The sequence below is a fragment of the Rana temporaria genome, chromosome 3 (assembly GCF_905171775.1).
Source record: "Rana temporaria chromosome 3, aRanTem1.1, whole genome shotgun sequence".
In the NCBI taxonomy this organism is placed as follows: domain Eukaryota; kingdom Metazoa; phylum Chordata; class Amphibia; order Anura; family Ranidae; genus Rana; species Rana temporaria.
The window spans coordinates 480,353,112-480,374,102 of NC_053491.1; the positions used below are offsets into that span (position 1 = coordinate 480,353,112).

Here is a 20,991-nt window from a genome sequence, read left to right on the forward strand (position 1 = left end):
ACACAAGTAGTCAGCTGGAGAAGGGTCCCTAACACTGGTGGTCAGTGGAGAAGGGACATCTTACACTAATGGTCAATTGGAGAAGGGCCTCCTTACACTGGTTGTCAATGAGAGAAGAGCCCCTTTACACAAAGAATCAATGGAAGGGGGCCCCTATATACTGGTGGTCAGTAGGGAAGGGCATTCTTACACCAACGGTCAACAGGAGAAGGGCCCCCATACACTGCTTGTCAATGAGAGAAGGGTCCTTTTACACTGGTGGTCATTAAGAGAAGGGCTTTGTTACACAAGTAGTCAATGGGAGAAGGGCCCCCTTACACTGGTGGTCAGTGGGGAAGGGAACTTCTTACACTAATGGTCAATTGGAGAAGGGCCCCTTTACACAAGGAGTCAATGAAAGAAAGGCCCCCTCACACTGGTGGTCAGCGGGGAAGGGCCTTCTTACACCAATGGTCGGTCAACAGGAGAAGGGCCCCCATACACTGTTGTCAATGAGAGAAGGGCCCCCATACACTGCTGGTCATTGAGAAAAGGGCCCTTTTACAAAAGGTGTCGATTGGAGAAAAGGGCCCCTTACACTGGTGGTCAGTGGGGAACTGTGATAACTGTGACCCCCCACCCAGACAGAGCTGCTCATCTCTGACCATAGAGGAGGACCAACGGGCAGAAAATTTGCCACAAGCCGCTTCATACAAAACGATGGGAGTTCCGGGATCCAATGAGGAAAATTTGTGAGTTTTGTAGACCTGAAGATCTTCATGGTCCATCCATGGTCAGCCAGATCTGGTGATAAGGATCCTCCGGGACGGCCGATAGATTCCCCTCCATGTTTTATTTGGGGTTCACACCTCTGGGGACCATCCTGACTCTTCTCACCAGTTGGGACGATGCGGAGCGGTGGCGCCCCCTTCCCTCAATACATTTCCCACAGACAGGAGATCTTCTGACCACTAATGACCAAATATGAGAAGTGAAGCCCAAACTTTGTGCCCCCCCCCCCCCCCCCCGTTCCCAACCAATAATGTCCGAAACATGAGACCTTCCAGATCTTCAAATATGGATAATAGGAACATTCTTATACATGTGAAAAAAATTGTACACCCTACTAGACCAACTTCACTACAAAGTATACACAATACTACTACATTCCCCCAAATCAGAGGTCTCCAACTTCAGCCTGCAGACCAAATCTGACCCACTGATGTAAAAGGAGAATCTGATAGAGACCCTCATGTGAGGGGGAACTCTGATGGGGACTCTGATGCAAGGACTGCGAGAGGGGGGATGATGGGGACTCTGACGCAAGGACTGCGAGAGGGGGGATGATGGGGACTCTAATGCAAGGACTGGGAGAGGGGGGATGATGGGGACTCTGATGCAAGGACTGGGAGAGGGGGGATGATGGGGACTCTGATGCAAGGACTGGGAGAGGGGGGGTGATGGGGACTCTGATGCAAGGACTGCGAGAGGGGGGATGATGGGGACTCTGATGCAAGGACTGGGAGAGGGGGGGTGATGGGGACTCTGATGCAAGGACTGGGAGAGGGGGGATGATGGGGACTCTGATGCAAGGACTGGGAGAGGGGGGGATGATGGGGACTCTGATGCAAGGACTGGGAGAGGGGGGATGATGGGGACTCTGATGCAAGGACTGGGAGAGGGGGGATGATGGGGACTCTAATGCAAGGACCGCGAGAGGGGGGATGATGGGGACTCTGATGCAAGGACTGCGAGAGGGGGGATGATGGGGACTCTGATGCAAGGACTGGGAGAGGGGGGATGATGGGGACTCTGATGCAAGGACCGCGAGAGGGGGGGGGATGATGGGGACTCTGATGAAAGGACTGCGAGAGGGGGGATGATGGGGACTCTGATGCAAGGACTGCGAGAGGGGGGATGATGGGGACTCTGATTCAAGGACTGCGAGAGGGGGGATGATGGGGACTCTGATGCAAGGACTGCGAGAGGGGGGATGATGGGGACTCTGATGAAAGGGGAATTTTGATGGGGACTCTCATGTAATGGGAACTCTGATACAAGGAGTGGTAAAGGGGGCTCTCATGTCAGAGAGGACTTTCATGTAAGGAACAACACTTATGCGGACTCTGATGTGAGGGGAAATTTGATGTGGACTCTTGTAAAAGGGGGGCTCTGATGTGAGGGGGATTTTGATGGGGAATCTCATGTAATGTGAAGGGGGACCCAGATGTAGGAAGGAACTCTGATAGAGACTCAGGGGAATGATGGGGGCTCTCATGTAAGAGGGGACTCTCGTATAAGGGACAACACTTACCGGGACTCTGATGTAAGGGGAACTTTGATGAGGACCCCGATGTAAGATCTGATGGGGACCCTAAAGCGAAAGGGGGATTTGATGTAGGAAGGATCTCAGATGGGGACCCCGATGCAAGGAGTGAGGGGGGCTCTCATGTAAAGAGACTCTGATGTAAAGGGGGACTTTGATGGGGGGACTCTGATGTAATGGGGGCACCCATATTAGGGGAAACTTCAGATGGGTTCAATGTTATTGGAATGTCTTTTCACTGATTTGCTTTGTTTATTTATTAAACACATATATATATATATATATATATATATATATATATATATATATATATATATATTGTTCTTGGCTACACATATCTGTACAGTTTAACACGTGACTCTGGCACAGTAAATTTGGGGGGCCCGTGTAATGTTTGGGGCCCTCTGATCTCGTGATATTTTGCATCCAGAGTTGAGCAAAATCCACAGAAAGAAACATTCGGTTGTAATACCGGTAAACGGACACAAGATGGCAGCGTGTCCCCTCTGTAGGCGGGTGGCGCTGTACTTGTACAGAGGAGGGAGGGCGCTTAGTGGCCTCCAGTGGCCGAGGGGTGACACTGCAGGGGGAGTCAATCCAGGAGCATGGAGAAGGTAAAGTGTAACTTTAGTGCGGGAGGGACACGTGACTTCCTCTCGGCGCCTGAAAAAAAAGTCATTCCTGGTATGTGCCGAGATTATATACTGTGCATGGAGCTACAGGAGGGGGGGAGGGGGAGGTTGTACTGTGCATGCTACTAGAGTGCTAGGTTAATGGAGGTTGTACTGCGCATTGCACCACATTGCTGGGAGTAGGGAAGTTGTACTGTGCATTGCACTACAGAGCTGGGGGCATAGGGAGTTTGTACTGTGCATTGCACTATGGTGCTGGGTGTAGGGAGGTTGTACTGTGCATTGCACTATGGTGCTGGGTGTAGGGAGGTTGTACTGTGCATTGCACTATGGTGCTGGGAGTAGGGAAGTTGTACTGTGCATTGCACTATGGTGCTGGGAGTAGGGAGGTTGTACTGTGCATTGCACTATGGTGCTGGGTGTAGGGAGGTTGTACTGTGCATTGCACTATGGTGCTGGGTGTAGGGAGGTTGTACTGTGCATTGCACTATGGTGCTGGGTGTAGGGAGGTTGTACTGTGCATTGTACTTCAGTACTGGGAGTAGGGAGGTTGTACTGTGCATTGCACCACATTGCTGGGAATAGGGAAGTTGTACTGTGCATTGCACTACAGGGCTGGGCATAGGGAGTTTGTATTACAGTGCTGGGAAGTTGTACTGTGCAGTGCCAAGAGTAGGGAGGTTGTACTGTGCATTACACTATGGTTCTAGGAGTAGGGAGGTTGTACTGTGCATTACACTATGGTTCTAGGAGTAGGGAGGTTGTACTGTGCATTACACTATGGTTCTAGGAGTAGGGAGGTTGTACTGTGCATTACACTATGGTTCTAGGAGTAGGGAGGTTGTACTGTGCATTGCACTATGGTTCTAGGAGTAGGGAGGTTGTACTGTGCAGTGCTAAGTGTGGGGAGGTTGTACTGTGCATTGTACTTCAGTATTGGGAGTAGGGAGGTTGTACTGTGCATTGCAATACAGTGCTAGGAGTAGGGAGGTTGAATGAAAAATGAATGAATGAAAAAAAATGAATGAAAAAATTTATATAGCGCGGCACATGCGAACTGAATCGCCTCTGGGTGTACTGTGCATTGCACTATGGTGCTGGGTGTAGGGAGATTGTACTGTGCAGTGCTAAGGGTGGGGAGGTTGTACTGTGCATTGTACAACAGTGCTGGACATAGGGAGGTTTTACTGTGCATTGTACTTCAGTTCTGGGAGTAGGGAGGTTGTACTGTGCATTATACTACTGTGCTTGGCATAGGGAGGTTGCACAGTGGTGGGTGTAGGGAGGTTGTACTGTGCATTTTACTACAATGCTGTGAGTAAGGAAGTTGTACTGTGCATTGTACTTCAGTTCTGGGAGTAGGGAGGTTGTACTGTGCATTACACTTCAGTACTGGGAGGAGGGAGGTTGTACTGGGTGTAGGGAGGTTGTACTGTGCATTACACTTCAGTACTGGGAGTAGGGAGGTTGTACTGTGCATTGCACTATGGTACTGGACATAGGGAGGTTGTACTGTGCATTGCACCACATTGCTGTGCATTTTACTACAATGCTGGGGAGTAGGGAGGTTGTACTGTGCACTGTACTGGGAGTAGGGAGGTTGTACTGTGCACTGTACTGGGAGTAGGGAGGTTGTACTGGGAGTAGGGAGGTTGTACTGTGCACAGTACTGGGAGTAGGGAGGTTGTACTGGGAGTAGGAAGGTTGTACTGTGCACTGTACTGGGAGTAGGGAGGTTGTACTGTGCACTGTACTGGGAGTAGGGAGGTTGTACTGTGCACTGTACTGGGAGTAGGGAGGTTGTACTGGGAGTAGGGAGGTTGTACTGTGCACAGTACTGGGAGTAGGGAGGTTGTACTGTGCACAGTACTGGGAGTAGGGAGGTTGTACTGTGCACAGTACTGGGAGTAGGGAGGTTGTACTGTGCACAGTACTGGGAGTAGGGAGGTTGTACTGTGCACAGTACTGGGAGTAGGGAGGTTGTACTGTGCACTGTACTGGGAGTAGGGAGGTTGTACTGTGCATTGTACTGGGAGTAGGGAGGTTGTACTGGGAGTAGGGAGGTTGTACTGTGCATTGTACTGGAGTAGGGAGGTTGTACTGGGAGTAGGTAAGTTGTACTGTGCATTGTACTGGAGTAGGGAGGTTGTACTGGGAGTAGGGAGGTTGTACTGTGCATTGTACTGGGAGTAGGGAGGTTGTACTGGGAGTAGGGAGGTTGTACTGTGCATTGTACTGGGAGTAGGGAGGTTGTACTGGGAGTAGGGAGGTTGTACTGTGCATTGTACTGGGAGTAGGGAGGTTGTACTGGGAGTAGGGAGGTTGTACTGTGCATTGTACTGGAGTAGGGAGGTTGTACTGGGAGTAGGTAAGTTGTACTGTGCATTGTACTGGGAGTAGGGAGGTTGTACTGGGAGTAGGGAGGTTGTACTGGGAGTAGGGAGGTTGTACTGTGCATTGTACTGGGAGAAGGGAGGTTGTACTGGGAGTAGGGAGGTTGTACTGGGAGTAGGGAGGTTGTACTGTGCATTGTACTGGGAGAAGGGAGGTTGTACTGGGAGTAGGGAGGTTGTACTGTGCATTGCTCTCTTGGTGTCCTCCTCCCCGCCTCTGTGCCCCTCCCCCGGATGTCTCGGTAGGTTTGGTATCGTCCTTCTCTCCTCCTTTCCTCAGCAAGTCATTTTTCTTATTTGTTGATTGATGGACACAGGAATTCAGACCGTCGGGTTATACTGCCCCCTGCAGAAGAATTCTCCCATAGCCAGTCCCCAGTATAACCCCTCCCCCTTCACCCTTTCTGCCTGGTGTCCGGGGGGATGGGCACCTTCTCTCTCTTCCATTCAGGTTCCTCTTGAGTTGGTGGCTCGGCCTGAAGTGTTGGAGATTTGTAGGCCGGACCCCTCTGTCCCGGACGATTGTGGGAGGAGCTTGTAATGTGACCTTTAGGCACCGGCCTCTGCATTGGTTACCTGAGGAGCTCTCCAGATCCGGAGCCCCCATTACAGCGTCTGGGGTGACCCCGCCTCTGAGGACTCGGTGAGACCAGTTGGGCTGAAGCACCAGAGGCCACCTCATCTTTGGGTGCTTTTTCAGCCCACCCTCCGTCATGGTAAGGGTTAATGTTAAGGCGCTGAATGCTGAAATCTTGGGTAGGGTGTTGTGCGCACGCTCCGCACTCATTCTTTCACCATTCTGCCTAAACCAGTGGTCTCCAAACTGTGGCCTGGGGGCCAGATGTGGCCCTTGGGACCATAACCCCCCCCCCCCCCCACTGTCACCAATGAAGGAGCAGGATTTCTCCCACTCATACCAATGAAGGGGCACGTTTTCTCCCAATGAGACTAAAAATGGGGCCCAATGATGGGTCACTATTCCTTCCAATGGGCCCAATGATGGGGCACTATTCCTCCCAATGACACCAACGATGGGGCAAATAAAACCAAGTGATGGGACACTATTCCTCCCAATGACAGCAACAATGGGGCCCTATAACACCCAGTGATAGGACTCTATCCCTCCCAATTACCCCAATGAATGATGGGGTGCTGTTCCTCCTAATGACACCAGCAATGGGGCCCAATAACAAGCAATGATGGGACGTTATTCTTCCCAATAACACCTAATAATGGGGCACTGTTCCTTCCAATGACACCAACAATGTGGTCCAATGATGGGGCACAATTTCTCCCAATAACAGCAACAATGGGGCCCAATGATGGGGCACTATTCCTCCCAATGACACCAACAATGGGTCACTATTCCTTCCAATGAGACCAACAATGGGGCAAATAAAACCAAGTGATGGGACGCTATTCCTCCCAATGACATCAACAATGGGGCTCTAACACCCAGTGATAGGACTCTATTCCTCCCAATTACACCAATGATGGGGCACTATTTCTCCCAGCAATAGGGCCCAATAACACACAATGATTGGATGTCATTCCTCCCAATGAGACCAATGATGGGGGAACTATTCCTTCCAATGGGCCCAATGATGGGGCACAATTTCTCTCAATAACAGCAACAATGGGGCCCAATGACGACCAACGATGGGTCACTATTCCTTCCAATGGGCCCAATGATGGGGCACAATTTCTCCCAATAACAGCAACAATGGCGCCCTATAACATCCAGTGGTAGGACTCTATTACCCCAATGAATGATGGGGGGCTATTCCTCCCAAATGACACCAGCAATGGGGCCCAATAACACGCAATGATGGGACGTTATTCTTTCCAATGGGACCCAATAATAGGGCACTGTTCCTTCCAATGACACCAAGAATGGGGCCCTATAACACCCAGTAATAGGACTCTATTCCTCCCAATTACCCCAATGAATGATGAGCCCTGTTCCTTCCAATGGCACCAGCAATGATGGGGCTCCATTTCTTTCAATGACACCAATGATGGGGCTCAATTTTTCCCAGTGACACCAACAATGGGACACTATGCCTTTCACTGACGCCAATGATGAGGCACAATTACTTCCACTGAAACAAACGATGGGGCATTATTTGTTTTCCCCACTGGTGACTGGAACTTTTCCACTCCCAATGGCCACAGTCCGGCCCCCCTAAAGTCCGAAGGACGGTAAACTGGCCCCATGTTTAGAACGTTTGGAGACCTCTGGCCTAGAGGAAGCGGCACACTTTCAAGCCTCTTGTTGGACTCCAGTCCACTCCCACAACCTGCATACAGTGACCTGGTCCCCTCTCTCCGGCCCTGAGTGAGTATTAAGTTCTGGCCTTGCACTTTGGGCCTAAGTGCCTATTGCTACTGTGCAGAGACACACGGGACGGTCCTGTCTTCTCGGTGACCCCAGTCTATATTCTACTAGTGGTCCAGGGAGTATATCTCCTGAAGGAACCCTTGCCTGTATTTTAGAACCCAGTATATGTGTCGGTATAAGGTCCTCCTCAGCTCCGTTGGGTGAAGCTATATCCCCAACCCGATCCTCGGAGACCTCCAAGTCAACGCAGGACTTTTTGTCCATGTATGCTCTACTTGTGGCTTACGTTGGCCATCTTGGGTCTCACCAAGACCCATCGCCCACAGAGTTTATTTCTGATACTCCACAAGTCCTTGGTCAAGCCAGACCTCTAGTTCCGTGACCACATTTGAGTTGAAATTCCAGCAGTGCTAGTCTGATGAGGCCGTGTTTGAGGCACCCCAACCTCCTGAGGTCACACCTCATGATGGATCCCTAGTCTTGGATCTGTATGGCCTACCACCAAAAAGACCTTCCCGGTATATCCACTATCGTAGGATTTTCTTTATGCAGACTGGAAGCACCCTGCAAGGTCAGGTCAAGGTGTTTTTTTGTCATATGTACCAAACCCCTCAGTTAAACCGCTTTTGGATGTCCCATCGGTATCTGAATTCCTGTGTCCCTCAATAAGTGAGGCAGAAATTGGGTTTTTGGTATTTGTCATAAAATCCATTTATTGGAGCTCATTGGGGACACCCCTCCCCTTTTTATGTTCATGCCTGTGACAGGGGTCACTTTGGGTGGGGGGTTTGTGCAACTCGGCTTGCCTTGGAGAGCTCTGGAGGCTCCTTGTCCAGCTTCCCCAGGCCCCCTTATATGTAAATCACCCCGTGTCTCTAATAGGGGCACAGGGGGAATGAGAACCCCACTATGATCTGTGCTAGTCGGACTCAATGCTGTATATATTGTGTGTTGTCTCATGCTGTTTTGTACCATTTGCTGTAATGGTTTGGGGTGTGACTGTATTCTATTGTGGCTGTCTTCCTCAACTATTATGGGATGTGTAAGTGTATTTGCTGTGCGGAAAGAGGGAGGGGGGATTCCTCCAGCAGCCCTCCTGCTGATAAAACTGTTTAATGAGAAGTTTAAGCACACCTGACCTGTGCGTCTATTGTCATTGGACAGTTTTAACCCGCCCTTTTTCCAAGGGTGGGGGGAAAGTGAGATATCTGTGTAACGTGTGTGAAAATAAAGGAGTCTGCTGTTTTTTTTTACCCAACACAGAGGTGTTGTCTGGTGACTGGGGGGGGGCTGGAGAGTCTTAGATGGAAGCATTGACGACAGACCAAGTTTTGTTTGAGGACAAGGGTTTGCCGCAATGCCCTTTAGTACTGCTTTTCCACAAAACTAAGGCCTGATGGGTTGAAAAGTTGTGCTTGAAGCCGGCTTATGATTTTTCTGTTTGCTAGTGTCCAGTACTCCTGTAGGTGGCAGTCTAACCCAACTATATGCCGGTGTCCCTGCATGAACTTTGAAAAAGTTTGATTTCATTGTAATTTTAAAAAGAAAAATGATATCCTATCACAGGGTTTGACAAATTTGCTTGGAATCTAGGAGCCAGCTAAAAAAGTTAGGAGCCAGAAAACGCGCCCCGTCCCGACGAGCTTGCGCGCAGAAGCGAACACATACGTGAGCAGCGCCCGCATATGTAAACGGTGTTCAAACCCCACATGTGAGGTATCGCCGCGATTGGTAGAGCGAGAGCAATAATTCTAGCCCTAGACCTCCTCTGTAACTCAAAACATGCAACCTGTAGATTTTTTTAAATGTCACCTATGAAGATTTTAAAGGGTAAAAGTTTGTCGGCATTCCACGAGCGGACGCAATTTTGAAGCGTGACATGTTGGGTATGAATTCACTCGACATAACATCCTCTTTCATAATATTAAAAAAAATGGGGATAACTTTACTGTTGTCTTATTTTTTAATTAAATAAAAAAAAAAAAATCCCAAAAAAGTGCGCTTGTAAGACCGCTGCGCAAATACGGCGTGACAAAGTATTGCAACGATCGCCATTTTATTCTCTAGGGTGTTAGGAAAAAATATATATATAATGTTTGGGGGTTCTAATTAGAGGGAAGAAGATGGCAGTGAAAATAGTGAAAAATTACATTAGAATTGCTGTTTAACTTGTAATGCTTAACTTGTAATACCAACGGCCACCACCAGATGGCGCCAGCTTACACATCCGGTGGTAATAACTTGTAATACCAACGGCTCACCACCAGATGGCTCCAGCTTACACATCCGGTGGTAATAACTTGTAATACCAACGGCTCACCACCAGATGGCGCCAGCTTACACATCTGGTGGTAATAACTTGTAATACCAACGGCTCACCACCAGATGGCGCCAGCTTACACATCTGGTGGTAATAACTTGTAATACCAACGGCTCACCACCAGATGGCGCCAGCTTACACATCTGGTGGTAATAACTTGTAATACCAACGGCTCACCACCAGATGGCGCCAGCTCACAAAAAAAAAATATATATATATATATATATTTTTTTTTTTTGCCCCCCTTCCAAGCCAAGTCGCCAGGACCCTATTTCTAGTCGCCATGGCGACCTGGCGCCTGGGATTTGTCGAGCCCTGTCCTATCATAATTATGTTTTTTTGGGAATCTGTTGCATAGATTGAGGGCCTGTTAAAAAAAAAAAAAAAATGTTGGTCCAATGTCACAAGCATTCGCCCAGCCCAATTATTTTGCATAATACGTTGATTTGTCGGCTCCATCTACTGGCCATAGTGTGGTATTTTTTTTTACCTGTTTTGTTTGCAGCCACAGGTGGCAACCAGCAAGTTGCCTCCTTGAGAGCGGAAGATGTTCTCTGAGCAGCCCGAGTCCGACAGCAACTCTTCAGAGGACGAGGAGGAGGAGTCACAGAGCCGCGAGGGCATCAGGTGAGGCTTGCAATGTGCGGGTGGGAAAACGCAGCACCTGTCTCATCCCTCCCGTCCTGTGTGCTGATTTGGCCACGCTCTGTTGCCCAGGTCTTCAAACGAGCCGGAGAGATCGGTGGAAGATGCTGCAGCGCCGAGACTCTGGGGCAGACCTATCTGTGCTGTACCAGGTAGGTGAGTCCGTCTGTCTTTCCTCTTGTGTGTTGCTGAAGGAATTTGTATGAAGACAAAAGCAACGACCAATGTCTGAAAACATTTCTCCTTCACTGTACAGGGAACTTTGTGGGGGCGGGTTACCCCATGTCCTATCAGCCCCGCATTCTGTATCACCCTACCTTTGAGTCCTACTACGCTGCTGTGGCTGCACTTCAAAAGACGGAGACCCTCCAAATGCAGATCCGGCGGGAGCAAGGTAAAATATTCAGCTGGTGAGATTTCCCTGCAGTAGTTTGTGTCTCTGCCCCTCCCACAATAGTGATCTCCCTGCAGTAGTTTGTTTCTGCCCTCCCACAATGAGATCTCCCTGCAGTAGTTTGTGTCTCTGCCCCTCCCACAATGCTGAGATCTCCCTGCAGTAGTTTGTGTCTCTGCCCCTCCCACAATAGTGAGATTTCCCTGCAGTAGTTTGTGTCTCTGCCCCTCCCACAATGGTGAGATCTCCCTGCAGAAGTTTGTGTCTCTGCCCCTCCCACAATGGTGAGATCTCCCTGCAGAAGTTTGTGTCTCTGCCCCTCCCACAATGGTGAGATCTCCCTGCAGTAGTTTGTGTCTCTGCCCCTCCCACAGCAGTAGTTTGTGTCTCTGCCCCTCCCACAATGGGGAGATCTCCCTGCAGTAGTTTGTGTTATCTACTGTAAGGTAGAACATAAGTAGACATACCTACCTTTTTGCCAACATGCCTAGCAGTCTGTACCATGGTTCAATCCATCTGTCTGGGTTGTTCTGATCCTCCTCCTTTTTTCCTCCTAATCCAGGATTCCCTGTAAACAATGGAGAATATTTCTACACCGACCCGTTACAGCCCCCCGGACATCGAGTGTACAACTACCTCTCTCCCGCAGCCTACAATGTAAGTATGTCCCCCCCCCCCCCCCTGCATGAGCAGTACCTGAACCGGTAGAGGGTGAGGCGCTGCACTTGGATCTGTTTGGTTGGGCTTGACAAAGGGGCCTCGGCAGCTTTTGCCAGATTGAAAAATCAAAATGAAACCGAGAGAGAGCGCGCCAATCTCAAAAGTTCCTATCCATTTATTGCAAATCAAAATGTGTAAAAAAGGCAACCAGGGGCTCACAATCATTTGCCGTGGCTCTAAATGAAAATGAGCAACATATTTCCAAGCCAATGGTCCCCCTTCATCAGGATGAAAAAAAAATAAAAAAATGACCAACGTGTTTCAGGGCTGAGTGTCCCTTAATCAAATGAAGGTTATCAACAAGTTTCGGGGGGGGGGGGAAGAGGGGAAGACACAATCGATCTTCATGGCGGTAGAAAAGAAATAGTCACCAGAGCCACGATTCACACCAAAATAGAAGCAGTTCTCCTAGACGTGGTCAAAACGTTTGAACGCCTTTGGAAGCCCTGGGTGGACCATTACCTACCTCCTTACTTCTGTAACGCTTTACTTCTACCTTGAAGAGCTTTATTTATCACTTTGTTTACCCATGGAGACCACACCCCCTATCTTTTCTCCCAGGGAACTCCCTCCTTGTCCTTCTACTCCTGAGCTACTTTCCCCCTCTTTCTCAACTCCACCCTTCTCCTCTTTCCTCCACACAGCCAATGTGTTTCAGCAGCCGACCTTCATTAGAGCTCAAATTAAGGTTACCAACGTGTTTTGGGGTCAACCATCTCTTTATCAAGGCTAAAATGGAAATGACAAATGTTTCAAAGCCAACGGTCCCCCCTTCATCAGGATGAAAAGAAAAAAAAATACCAACGTGTTTCAGGGCTACATGTCAAGTTTCGGGGGGGGGGACAATCCCTTTTCATGGCGGTAGAAAATAAATGGTTACCAGAGCCACGATTCACGCCAAAATATAAGCAGTTCTAGACAGGGTCAAAAAGTTTGAACACCTTTGGAAGCCCTGGGTCGATCATCACCTACCGATTAACTTCGTTAACGCTTTACTGCAAACTTGATGAGCTTTATTTATCACTTTGTTTACCCATAGAGACCACACCCCTATCTTCTCTCCCAGGGAACTCCCTTCTACTCCTGAACTACTTTCCCCCTCTTTCTCAACTCCACCCTTCTCTTCTCCTCTCTTCCTCTCCTCCCTCTTTCCTCCACAGAGCCAATGTGTTTCAGGAGCCGACCCTCATTGCAGCTCAAATGAAGGTTACCAATGTGTTTTGGGGTCAACCATCTCTTTATCAAGGCTAAAATGGAAATGACACATGTTTCAAAGCCAACGAAAAGAAAAAAAAAATACCAACGTGTTTCAGGGCTACATGTCTCTTAATCAAATGAAGGTTATCAACAAGTTTGGGGGGGGGATAATCCCTTTTCATGGCGATAGAAAATAAATAGTTACCAGAGCCACGATTCATGCCAAAATAGAAGCAGTTCTCCTAGACAGGGTCAAAAAGTTTGACCGTCTTTGGAAGCCCATTACCTACCTCCTTACTTCCGTAACGCTTTACTGCTACCTTGAAGAGCTTTATTTATCACTTTGTTTACCCATGGAGACCACACCCTTATCTTCTCTCCCAGGGAACTCCCTCCTTGTCCTTCTACTCCTGAGCTACTTTCCCCCTCTTTCTCAACTCCACCCTTCTCCTCTCTTCCCTCCACACAGCCAATGTGTTTCAGCAGCCGACCCTCATTAGAGCTCGAATTAGGGTTATGCACGTTTTTTCGGGTCAACCATCTCTTTATCAAAACCTAAAATGGAAATGACACATGTTTTCAAAGCCAACAAAAAGAAGAAAAAAAAAATACCAACGTGTTTCAGGGCTACATGTCTCTTAATCAAATGAAGGTTATCAACAAGTTTCGGGGGGGGACAATCCCTTTTCATGGCGGTAGAAAATAAAAAGTTACCAGAGCCATGATTTACGCCAAAATATAAGCAGTTCTAGACGGGGTCAAAAAGTTTGAACACCTTTGGAAGCCCTGGGTCGATCATCACCTACCTCTTAACTTCGATAATGCTTTACTGCTACCTTGAATAGCTTTATTTATCACTTTGTTTACCCATGGAGACCACACCCCCTATCTTCTCTACCAGGGAACTCTCTTCTTGTCCTTCACCACCTCCTCCTGAGCTACCTTCCCCCTCTTTCTCAACTCCACCCTTCTCTTCCTCTCCTTTTTCTTTCCTCCACAGAGCCAATGTGTTTCAGGAGCAGACTTTCATTAGAGCTCAAATTTAAGGTTACCAACGTGTTTTGGGGTCAACAATCTCTTTATCAAGGCTAAAATGGAAATGACACATGTTTTCAAAGCCAACGTCCCTTCATCAGGACGAAAAGAAAAAAAATACTAACGGGTTTCAGGGCTACATGTCCCTTAATCAAATAATGGTTATCAACAAGTTTCGGGGCTGGGGGGGGGGGGGGGAGGACAATCCCTTTTCATGGCGGTAGAAAATAATTAGTTACCAGAGCCACGATTCACGCCAAAATATAAGCAGTTCTAGACAGGGTCAAAAAGTTTGAACACCTTTGGAAGCCCTGGGTCGATCATCATCACCTACCTCTTAACTTCGATAATGCTTTACTGCTACCTTGAATAGCTTTATTTATCACTTTGTTTACCCCTAGAGACCACACCCCCTATCTTCTCTCCCAGGGAACTCCCTCCTTGTCCTTCACCACCTCCTCCTGAACTACCTTCCCCCTCTTACTCAACTCCACCCTTCTTTTCTCCTCTCTTCCTCTCCTCCCTCCACAGAGCCAATGTGTTTCAGGAGCCGACCCTCATTAGAGCTCAAATTAAGGTTACCAACGTGTTTTGGGGTCAACAATCTCTTTATCAAGGCTAAAATGGAAATGACACATGTTTCAAAGCCAACGATCCCCCTTCATCAGGATGAAAAGAAAAAAAAATCCCAACGTGTTTCAGGGCTACATGTCCCTTAACCACTTAAGGACCGGACCAATATGCTGCTAAATGACCCAAGGGGTTTTTACAATTCGGCACTGCGTCGCTTTAACAGACAATTGCGCGGTCGTGCGACGTGGCTCCCAAACAAAATTGGCGTCCTTTTTTCCCCACAAATAGAGCTTTCTTTTGGTGGTATTTGATCACCTCTGCGGTTTTTATTTTTTGCGCTATAAACAAAAATAGAGAGCGACAATTTTGAAAAAAATGCAATATTTTTTACTTTTTGCTATAATAAATATCCCCCAAAAACATATATATAAAAAAAAAAATGTCCTCAGTTTAGGCCGATACGTATTCTTCTACCTATTTTTGGTAAAAAAAATCGCAATAAGCGTTTATCGATTAGTTTGCGCAAAATTTATAGCGTTTACAAAATAGGGGATAGTTCTATTTTTTATTTTTTATTTTATTACTAATGGCGGCGATCAGCGTTTTTTTTTTTTTTCCGTGACTGCGACATTATGGCGGACACTTCGGAGAATTTTGACACATTTTTGGGACCATTGTCATTTTCACAGCAAAAAATGCATTTAAATTGCATTGTTTATTGTGAAAATGACAGTTGCAGTTTGGGAGTTAACCACAGGGGGCGCTGTAGGAGTTTAGTTTCACCTAGTGTGTGTTTACAACTGTAGGGGGGTGTGGCTATAGGAGTGACGTCATCGATCGAGTCTCCCTATAAAAGGGATGACACGATCGATGCAGCCGCCACAGTGAAGCACGGGGAAGCCGTGTTTACATACGGATCTCCCCGTTCTTCAGTTCCGGGGAGCGATCGCGACGGAGCGGCTATAAACGAATAGCCGCGCCGTCGTCCCGGATCGCTCCCCGAGGGAATCTGACCGCCGCGAGTAGCGGGGGGGTCCCGATCGGACCCCCGACCCACGTCTAGGCAGGGACGTACAGGTACGCCAATGTGCCTGTCCGTGCCATTCTGCCGACGTATATCTACATGCGGCGGTCAGGAAGTGGTTAATCAAATGAAGGTTATCAACAAGTTTCGGGAGGGACAATCCCTTTTCATGGTGGTAGAAAATAAAAAGTTACCAGAGCCACGATTCACGCCAAAATAGAAGCAGTTCTAGACGGGGTCAAAAAGTTTGAACACCTTTGGAAGCCCTGGGTCGATCATCATCACCTACCTCTTAACTTCGATAATGCTTTACTGCTACCTTAAATAGCTTTATTTATCACTTTGTTTACCCCTAGAGACCACACCCCCTATCTTCTCTCCCAGGGAACTCCCTCCTTCACCACCTCCTCCTGAACTACCTTCCCCCTCTTTCTCAACTCCACCCTTCTCTTCTCCTCTCTTTCTCTCCTCCCTCCACAGAGCCAATGTGTTTCAGGAGCCGACCCTCATTAGAGCTCAAATGAAGGTTACCAACGTGTTTTGGGGGGGTCAACAAACACGTTTCAGCAATCCCCCCTTCATAAGGCCTGTCCCAAAAATTGCATTGGTATTTTTGATTTCAGATGGTCACACTTTTTCAGGGCTCAAATGAAAACCAATGTGTTTCAGGAGCGACAGTCCCCCCCCCCCCCCTTATCAGGGTTCAAGTGAAAGTTTTCAAGTTTCGGGGGGGTGGAAAGAAAACGGACAATGTGTTTCAGGAGCCGACCGTACCCCCTCATCAGGGCTCAAATTAAAATCACCAATGAGGTTTGAGGGCCAATAATCCTCCTTCATCAGAGTTCAAATGGAATATAACAAACAAGTTTCAGGGGGCAGCAATCCCTTCATCAGGACAAAAAGGAAAAAAATACCAACGTGTTTCAGGGCTACATGTCCCTTAATCAAATGAAGGGTATCAACAAGTTTCCGGGGGGGGGGGACAATCCCTCTTCATGGTGGTAGAAAAGAAATGGAGTTACCAGAGCCGTGATTCACGCCAAAATAGAAGCAGTTCTCCTAGACCGGGTCAAAAAGTTTGAACACCTTTGGAAACCCTGGGTCGACCATTTCCTACCTTCGATTTAATGCTTTACTGCTACCTTGAAGAGCTTTTTATCACTTTACTCATAGAGACCAGACCCGCATCTACTCTACCAGGGGAACTCCCTCCTTGTCCTTCACTTCCTCCTCCTGAGCTACCATCCCCCCTCTTTCTCAACTCCACCCTTCTCTTCTCCTCCCTCAAGGAGCCGAACCTCCATTAGAGCTCAAATGAAGGTTACCGACGTGTTTTGGGGGGGTCAACAATCACTTTATCAAGGCTAAAATGTAAATAACGAACATGTTTCAGCATAAGGACTTCATAAGGCCTGTCCCAAAAATTAATTGGTGATTTTGATTTCAGATAGTCACACTTTTTCAGGGCTCAAATGAAAACCAATGTGTTTCGGGGGTGATAATTCCCCTTATCAGGGGTTCAAGTGAAAGTTATCAAACAAGTTTTAGGGTGGGTGACAATCCCTCTAGAAAAGAAAACAGCCAATGTGTTTCAGGAGCCGACTGTACCCCCTCATTAGGGCTCAAACCAGTGAGGTTTGGGTGCCAATAATCCCCCTTCGTTAGAGGTAAAATGAAGGTTACCAACGTGTTTTGGGGGTTAACAATCCTCTTTATCAGGGTTCAAATGGAAATAACAAACATTTTTCAGGGGGCAGCAATCCCCCTTATCAGGCTTCAAGTGAAAGTTATCAACAAGTTTCAGGGGGGTGACAATCCCTCTTCATGGCGGTAGAAAAAGAAAACCGCCAATGTGTTTCAGGAGCCGACCGTACCCCCTCATCAAGGCTCAAATTAAAATCACTAGTGAGGTTTGGGGGCCAAAAATTCATTGGTGATTTTGATTTCAGATGGTCACACTTTTTCAGGGCTCAAATGAAAACCAATGTGTTTCGGGGGTGACAATCCCTCTTCATGGCGGTAGAAAAAGAAAACCGCCAACATGTTTCAGGAGCCGACCGTACCCCCTCATCAGGGCTCAAATTAAAATCATTAGTGAGGTTTGGGGGCCACTAATCCCCCTTCATTAGAGTTCAAATTAAGGTTGCTGTAACGGAATGGCCCATGACACCCAGAGACCTTTTGAAGGATGTGGGGTACTCCTGTGCCAACATCACTAATGACTCTTGGGTCTAGGGTCACCCTGTGCCCCTTTTGGGCATAGGGTGACTGAGGAACGATAATTCATGTTTTGCAGGATATCTTGGAATATTACAGTTTGGTTAATGCTGTCCACAACAGGTCAATAGGTTCAATGTTCAATGTTTAACTAGGCTGTTGAGATGCTAATTAAGTCTGTAAAGGTCAGATTCCATTGTGTGATGATAATACTGTTTTGTGTGTGGAATGTACTTGTCAACTGTAGTAATTAGGTCATGTTAATTATGCCACCCCCCCCCGGTGCCAAAACGTCTGACATAGTAATGTGTATTATGCAGGTGAATCACTTATTGGCGGAGTCCGAATGTCTGGGGGATAATTAACTCCTCTGAATGTCATTATCTAAAAGAATGTGTATGAAGCCCGATTGTGTGATGTTTTGGGGGTGGAGAGTTTCATTGTCCCTGTAACATGCCTGTAACTGCATAAAAAGCTGAGAGTGTACCATTAGGCTGCATTCACATCTATGCGACAGCGGCGTATTTTGCCGCGAGTGTGTATCTTCTTTTTTTTTTTTTAAGATTCTTCCCATTGCTGTCAATGGGCGAACGCCAATGTCGACTGAAAAAAAGGGTCCGGGACTTTTTTTCAGGCGACAGGCGTTCGGCGTCTATGAGATGTGAACCATCTCCATAGACAGCAATGGGAATTCTCCCCTCTAGCGGCAGAAGCGTCCGGCGTCGGGCGTTTTGTCGCATAGATGTGAATGGAGCCTTAAAGATTCATTCATACATTTTGAAACCAGTAACAGAGCTTGTCGGTCTCGTTATTCTGGGAAATGGAATGGATCGGGTCCTGACGGCTGGATTGTCGGATAAGCTGTCTTGGGTTGATGGAATGGAAATCGTAAACGGTGGTGACCGTTACAGTTACCAACGTGTTTTGGGGGTCAACAATCAATCCTCTTTATCGGATTTGGATTCGAATGGAAATAACAAACACGTTTCAGGGGGCAGCAATCCCCACTTCATAAGGACTGTCCCAAAAATGCATTGGTAATTTTAATTTCAGATAGTCTTAAGTTTTCAGGACAATGTTTCAGGGGCGACAATCCCCCTTTATCAGGGTTTCAAGTGAAAATTACCATTGCATTTTATGGGTCAACAATCCCCCTTCGTCAGGGCTTAAATGCACGTAGCTAATGCATCTAAGGGGATCGACAATTCCTTTCCATCAGGGCTAAAAATGAAAACATCCAATGCTTTTAAGGGCTGGGCAAGTTCTCTTCATCAGTGCTCAGCTGAAAATGCTCATGCCTCCTATAGGACTCTCCTCTAAGGACAGCTGGGGAAAATTCTGTAATGGTCATAATAGACTTGTGCTAAAGGGAGAATTCTGGGGGCAAAGTCTTCCCTCGACATACGTCTACGACCATTATAGAGCAATCCCCGGGAGTCTTCAGACAAGAATCCGATAAGAAGCATGAGCATTTGAGCCCTGATGAAGGGAGATTGCCGGTCCCGAAATGTGTTGGTAAATTGAATCTCCCTGTTACCACATTTTGAGCTGCAGTAAATGAATGTGAACTCTGGCGCCTCTTCTGAGGACAGACTCGGGTAGGACATTTTCTTAATGACTTTTCGTGATTATTTTTTTTTCAGATGTTCGGGCTTTTCAGGCTGGTCACTCCTCCTCCCATTGTGTCTCCTGGAATATTCATGCCGAACAATGAAGGATCGCAGACCTCGGCAAATCCTGAAGACCCAAATCCTGCAGCAGTTGCCAACCAAGAAGGGACATTAAAGTCCTCCGACATGGACTTTTCAGTAGATTCAAGCCAAGAAAAGTTTACTAGTTCATCTGGTGAAGCTGTCCATTTCCCTAAAAATCCAGAGGGCACTTTTGTGATTCAGGGAAGCGCCTTTAAACCAGTGTGCCCTTCGAGAAGCGGGAGGAGCCTCCTTGAGCCTGCGTCCACTTCGGATAGTAGGAGTTGCCTCATTCAACCAGTGTGCCCTTCAGTAAATGGGAGGAGCCTTCTTGAGCCAGTTTACTCTTCAGGAAGTAGGAGGGGCCTCATTCAACCAGTGTATCCTTCAGTAAATGGGAGGAGCCTCCTTGAGCCAGTTTACTCTTCAGGAAGTAGGAGGAGCCTCATTGAGCCAGTGTTCCCTTCAGGAAATGGGAGAAGCCTCATTGAGCCAGTGTTTCCTTCAGGAAATGTGAGGGGTCTCCTCAAGCCATTGTTCACTTTGGGAAGTAGGAGATGCCTCCCTGAGTCAGCATGTTCTGCAGAGATTGGGAGGAGCCTTCCTGAGTCGACGGGCCCTGCGGAGAGTTGGGGGAGCCTCCAAGAATCGGCGTGTTCTGCAGAGAGTGGGAGGAGCCTGCAGGAGTCGGCGTGTTCTGCAGAGAGTGGGAGGAGCCTCCCTGAGTCAACGGGCCGTTTGGAGAGTGGGAGGAGCCACACTGAGTCAGGATCCACTCACAGTGTGATACACGGGAGTGGTCCATACACGTTCTCTGAGTTGGAGGCTGTGTCTGGCCTCCTGCATTTATCTGGTAGTTACACTTCTAGTGGTGACCAGTAGGGGGCAGCGTTCCTCAGGACTGTTTTATACCTCCTCCCCCACCCCCCTGTTTTCTGTTCAGTATTTATTTCCTGTTACGTTTTGCACTTGTTTGTTAAAGATTATTTTTGCACTACACATGTTGAATCGTTATGTTTAATATATTTTTTAATTCAGCATTATATTTTTTTATACACCGATGGTCAGTTGTGCAATAAAAGAAGAAAAAAATTATTATTTACAAAGTGGGTGAGATTTTATGTGATGGTCGATTTATGATGAATGGACTGAGTGTACATTATACAGAGAGCAGAGGATGCTGGGAAATTAAAGCTTTAAGGAGATGCCATATGACTTGCACACCAGTGACAACTTTTATTGTTCTCTGCAGCCTTTTGAAATGAATTAAAGGTTACTTGTTATGTGAGATGAGTTTTCCTGCTTTTTTTTTTTTTTTTTTTTTTTTTTACTTTTTAATTTTACAACACTTAGAACAAAAACAACTAAATACAGTACATACTGAAATAAAAAAGATAAAATTAAAACAAACAAACAGTAAACAAATTAAGAGGCCGACACGCATGCGCCGCCTAGAGGCCGACACACAGGAGAAAAAGGGAGAGGTGGGGAAAAAAGAGGGAGA

General features: G+C 47.4%; 1 protein-coding gene across 4 annotated transcripts; it reads left to right on the forward strand.

The window, feature by feature from the left end:
* Positions 1-2,858: 2,858 nt before the first annotated feature.
* On the forward strand, positions 2,859-20,775 carry SAP25 (Sin3A associated protein 25). Of its 4 annotated transcripts, none has more exons than XM_040346983.1 (6): positions 2,859-2,919; positions 10,497-10,618; positions 10,709-10,788; positions 10,893-11,030; positions 11,593-11,687; positions 19,440-20,775. In XM_040346983.1, exons 2-6 carry the CDS (start codon positions 10,539-10,541, stop codon positions 20,367-20,369), a joined length of 1,323 nt encoding a protein of 440 aa, XP_040202917.1. In that variant the 5' UTR covers positions 2,859-2,919; positions 10,497-10,538; the 3' UTR covers positions 20,370-20,775. The 4 variants fall into 4 exon arrangements, with proteins under 4 accessions (XP_040202917.1, XP_040202916.1, XP_040202919.1 ...); XM_040346982.1 differs by having other exon boundaries at positions 2,901-2,989; XM_040346985.1 differs by lacking the exon at positions 2,859-2,919 and adding an exon at positions 2,927-2,989 and having other exon boundaries at positions 10,503-10,618.
* The last annotated feature ends 216 nt before the right edge of the window (positions 20,776-20,991 follow it).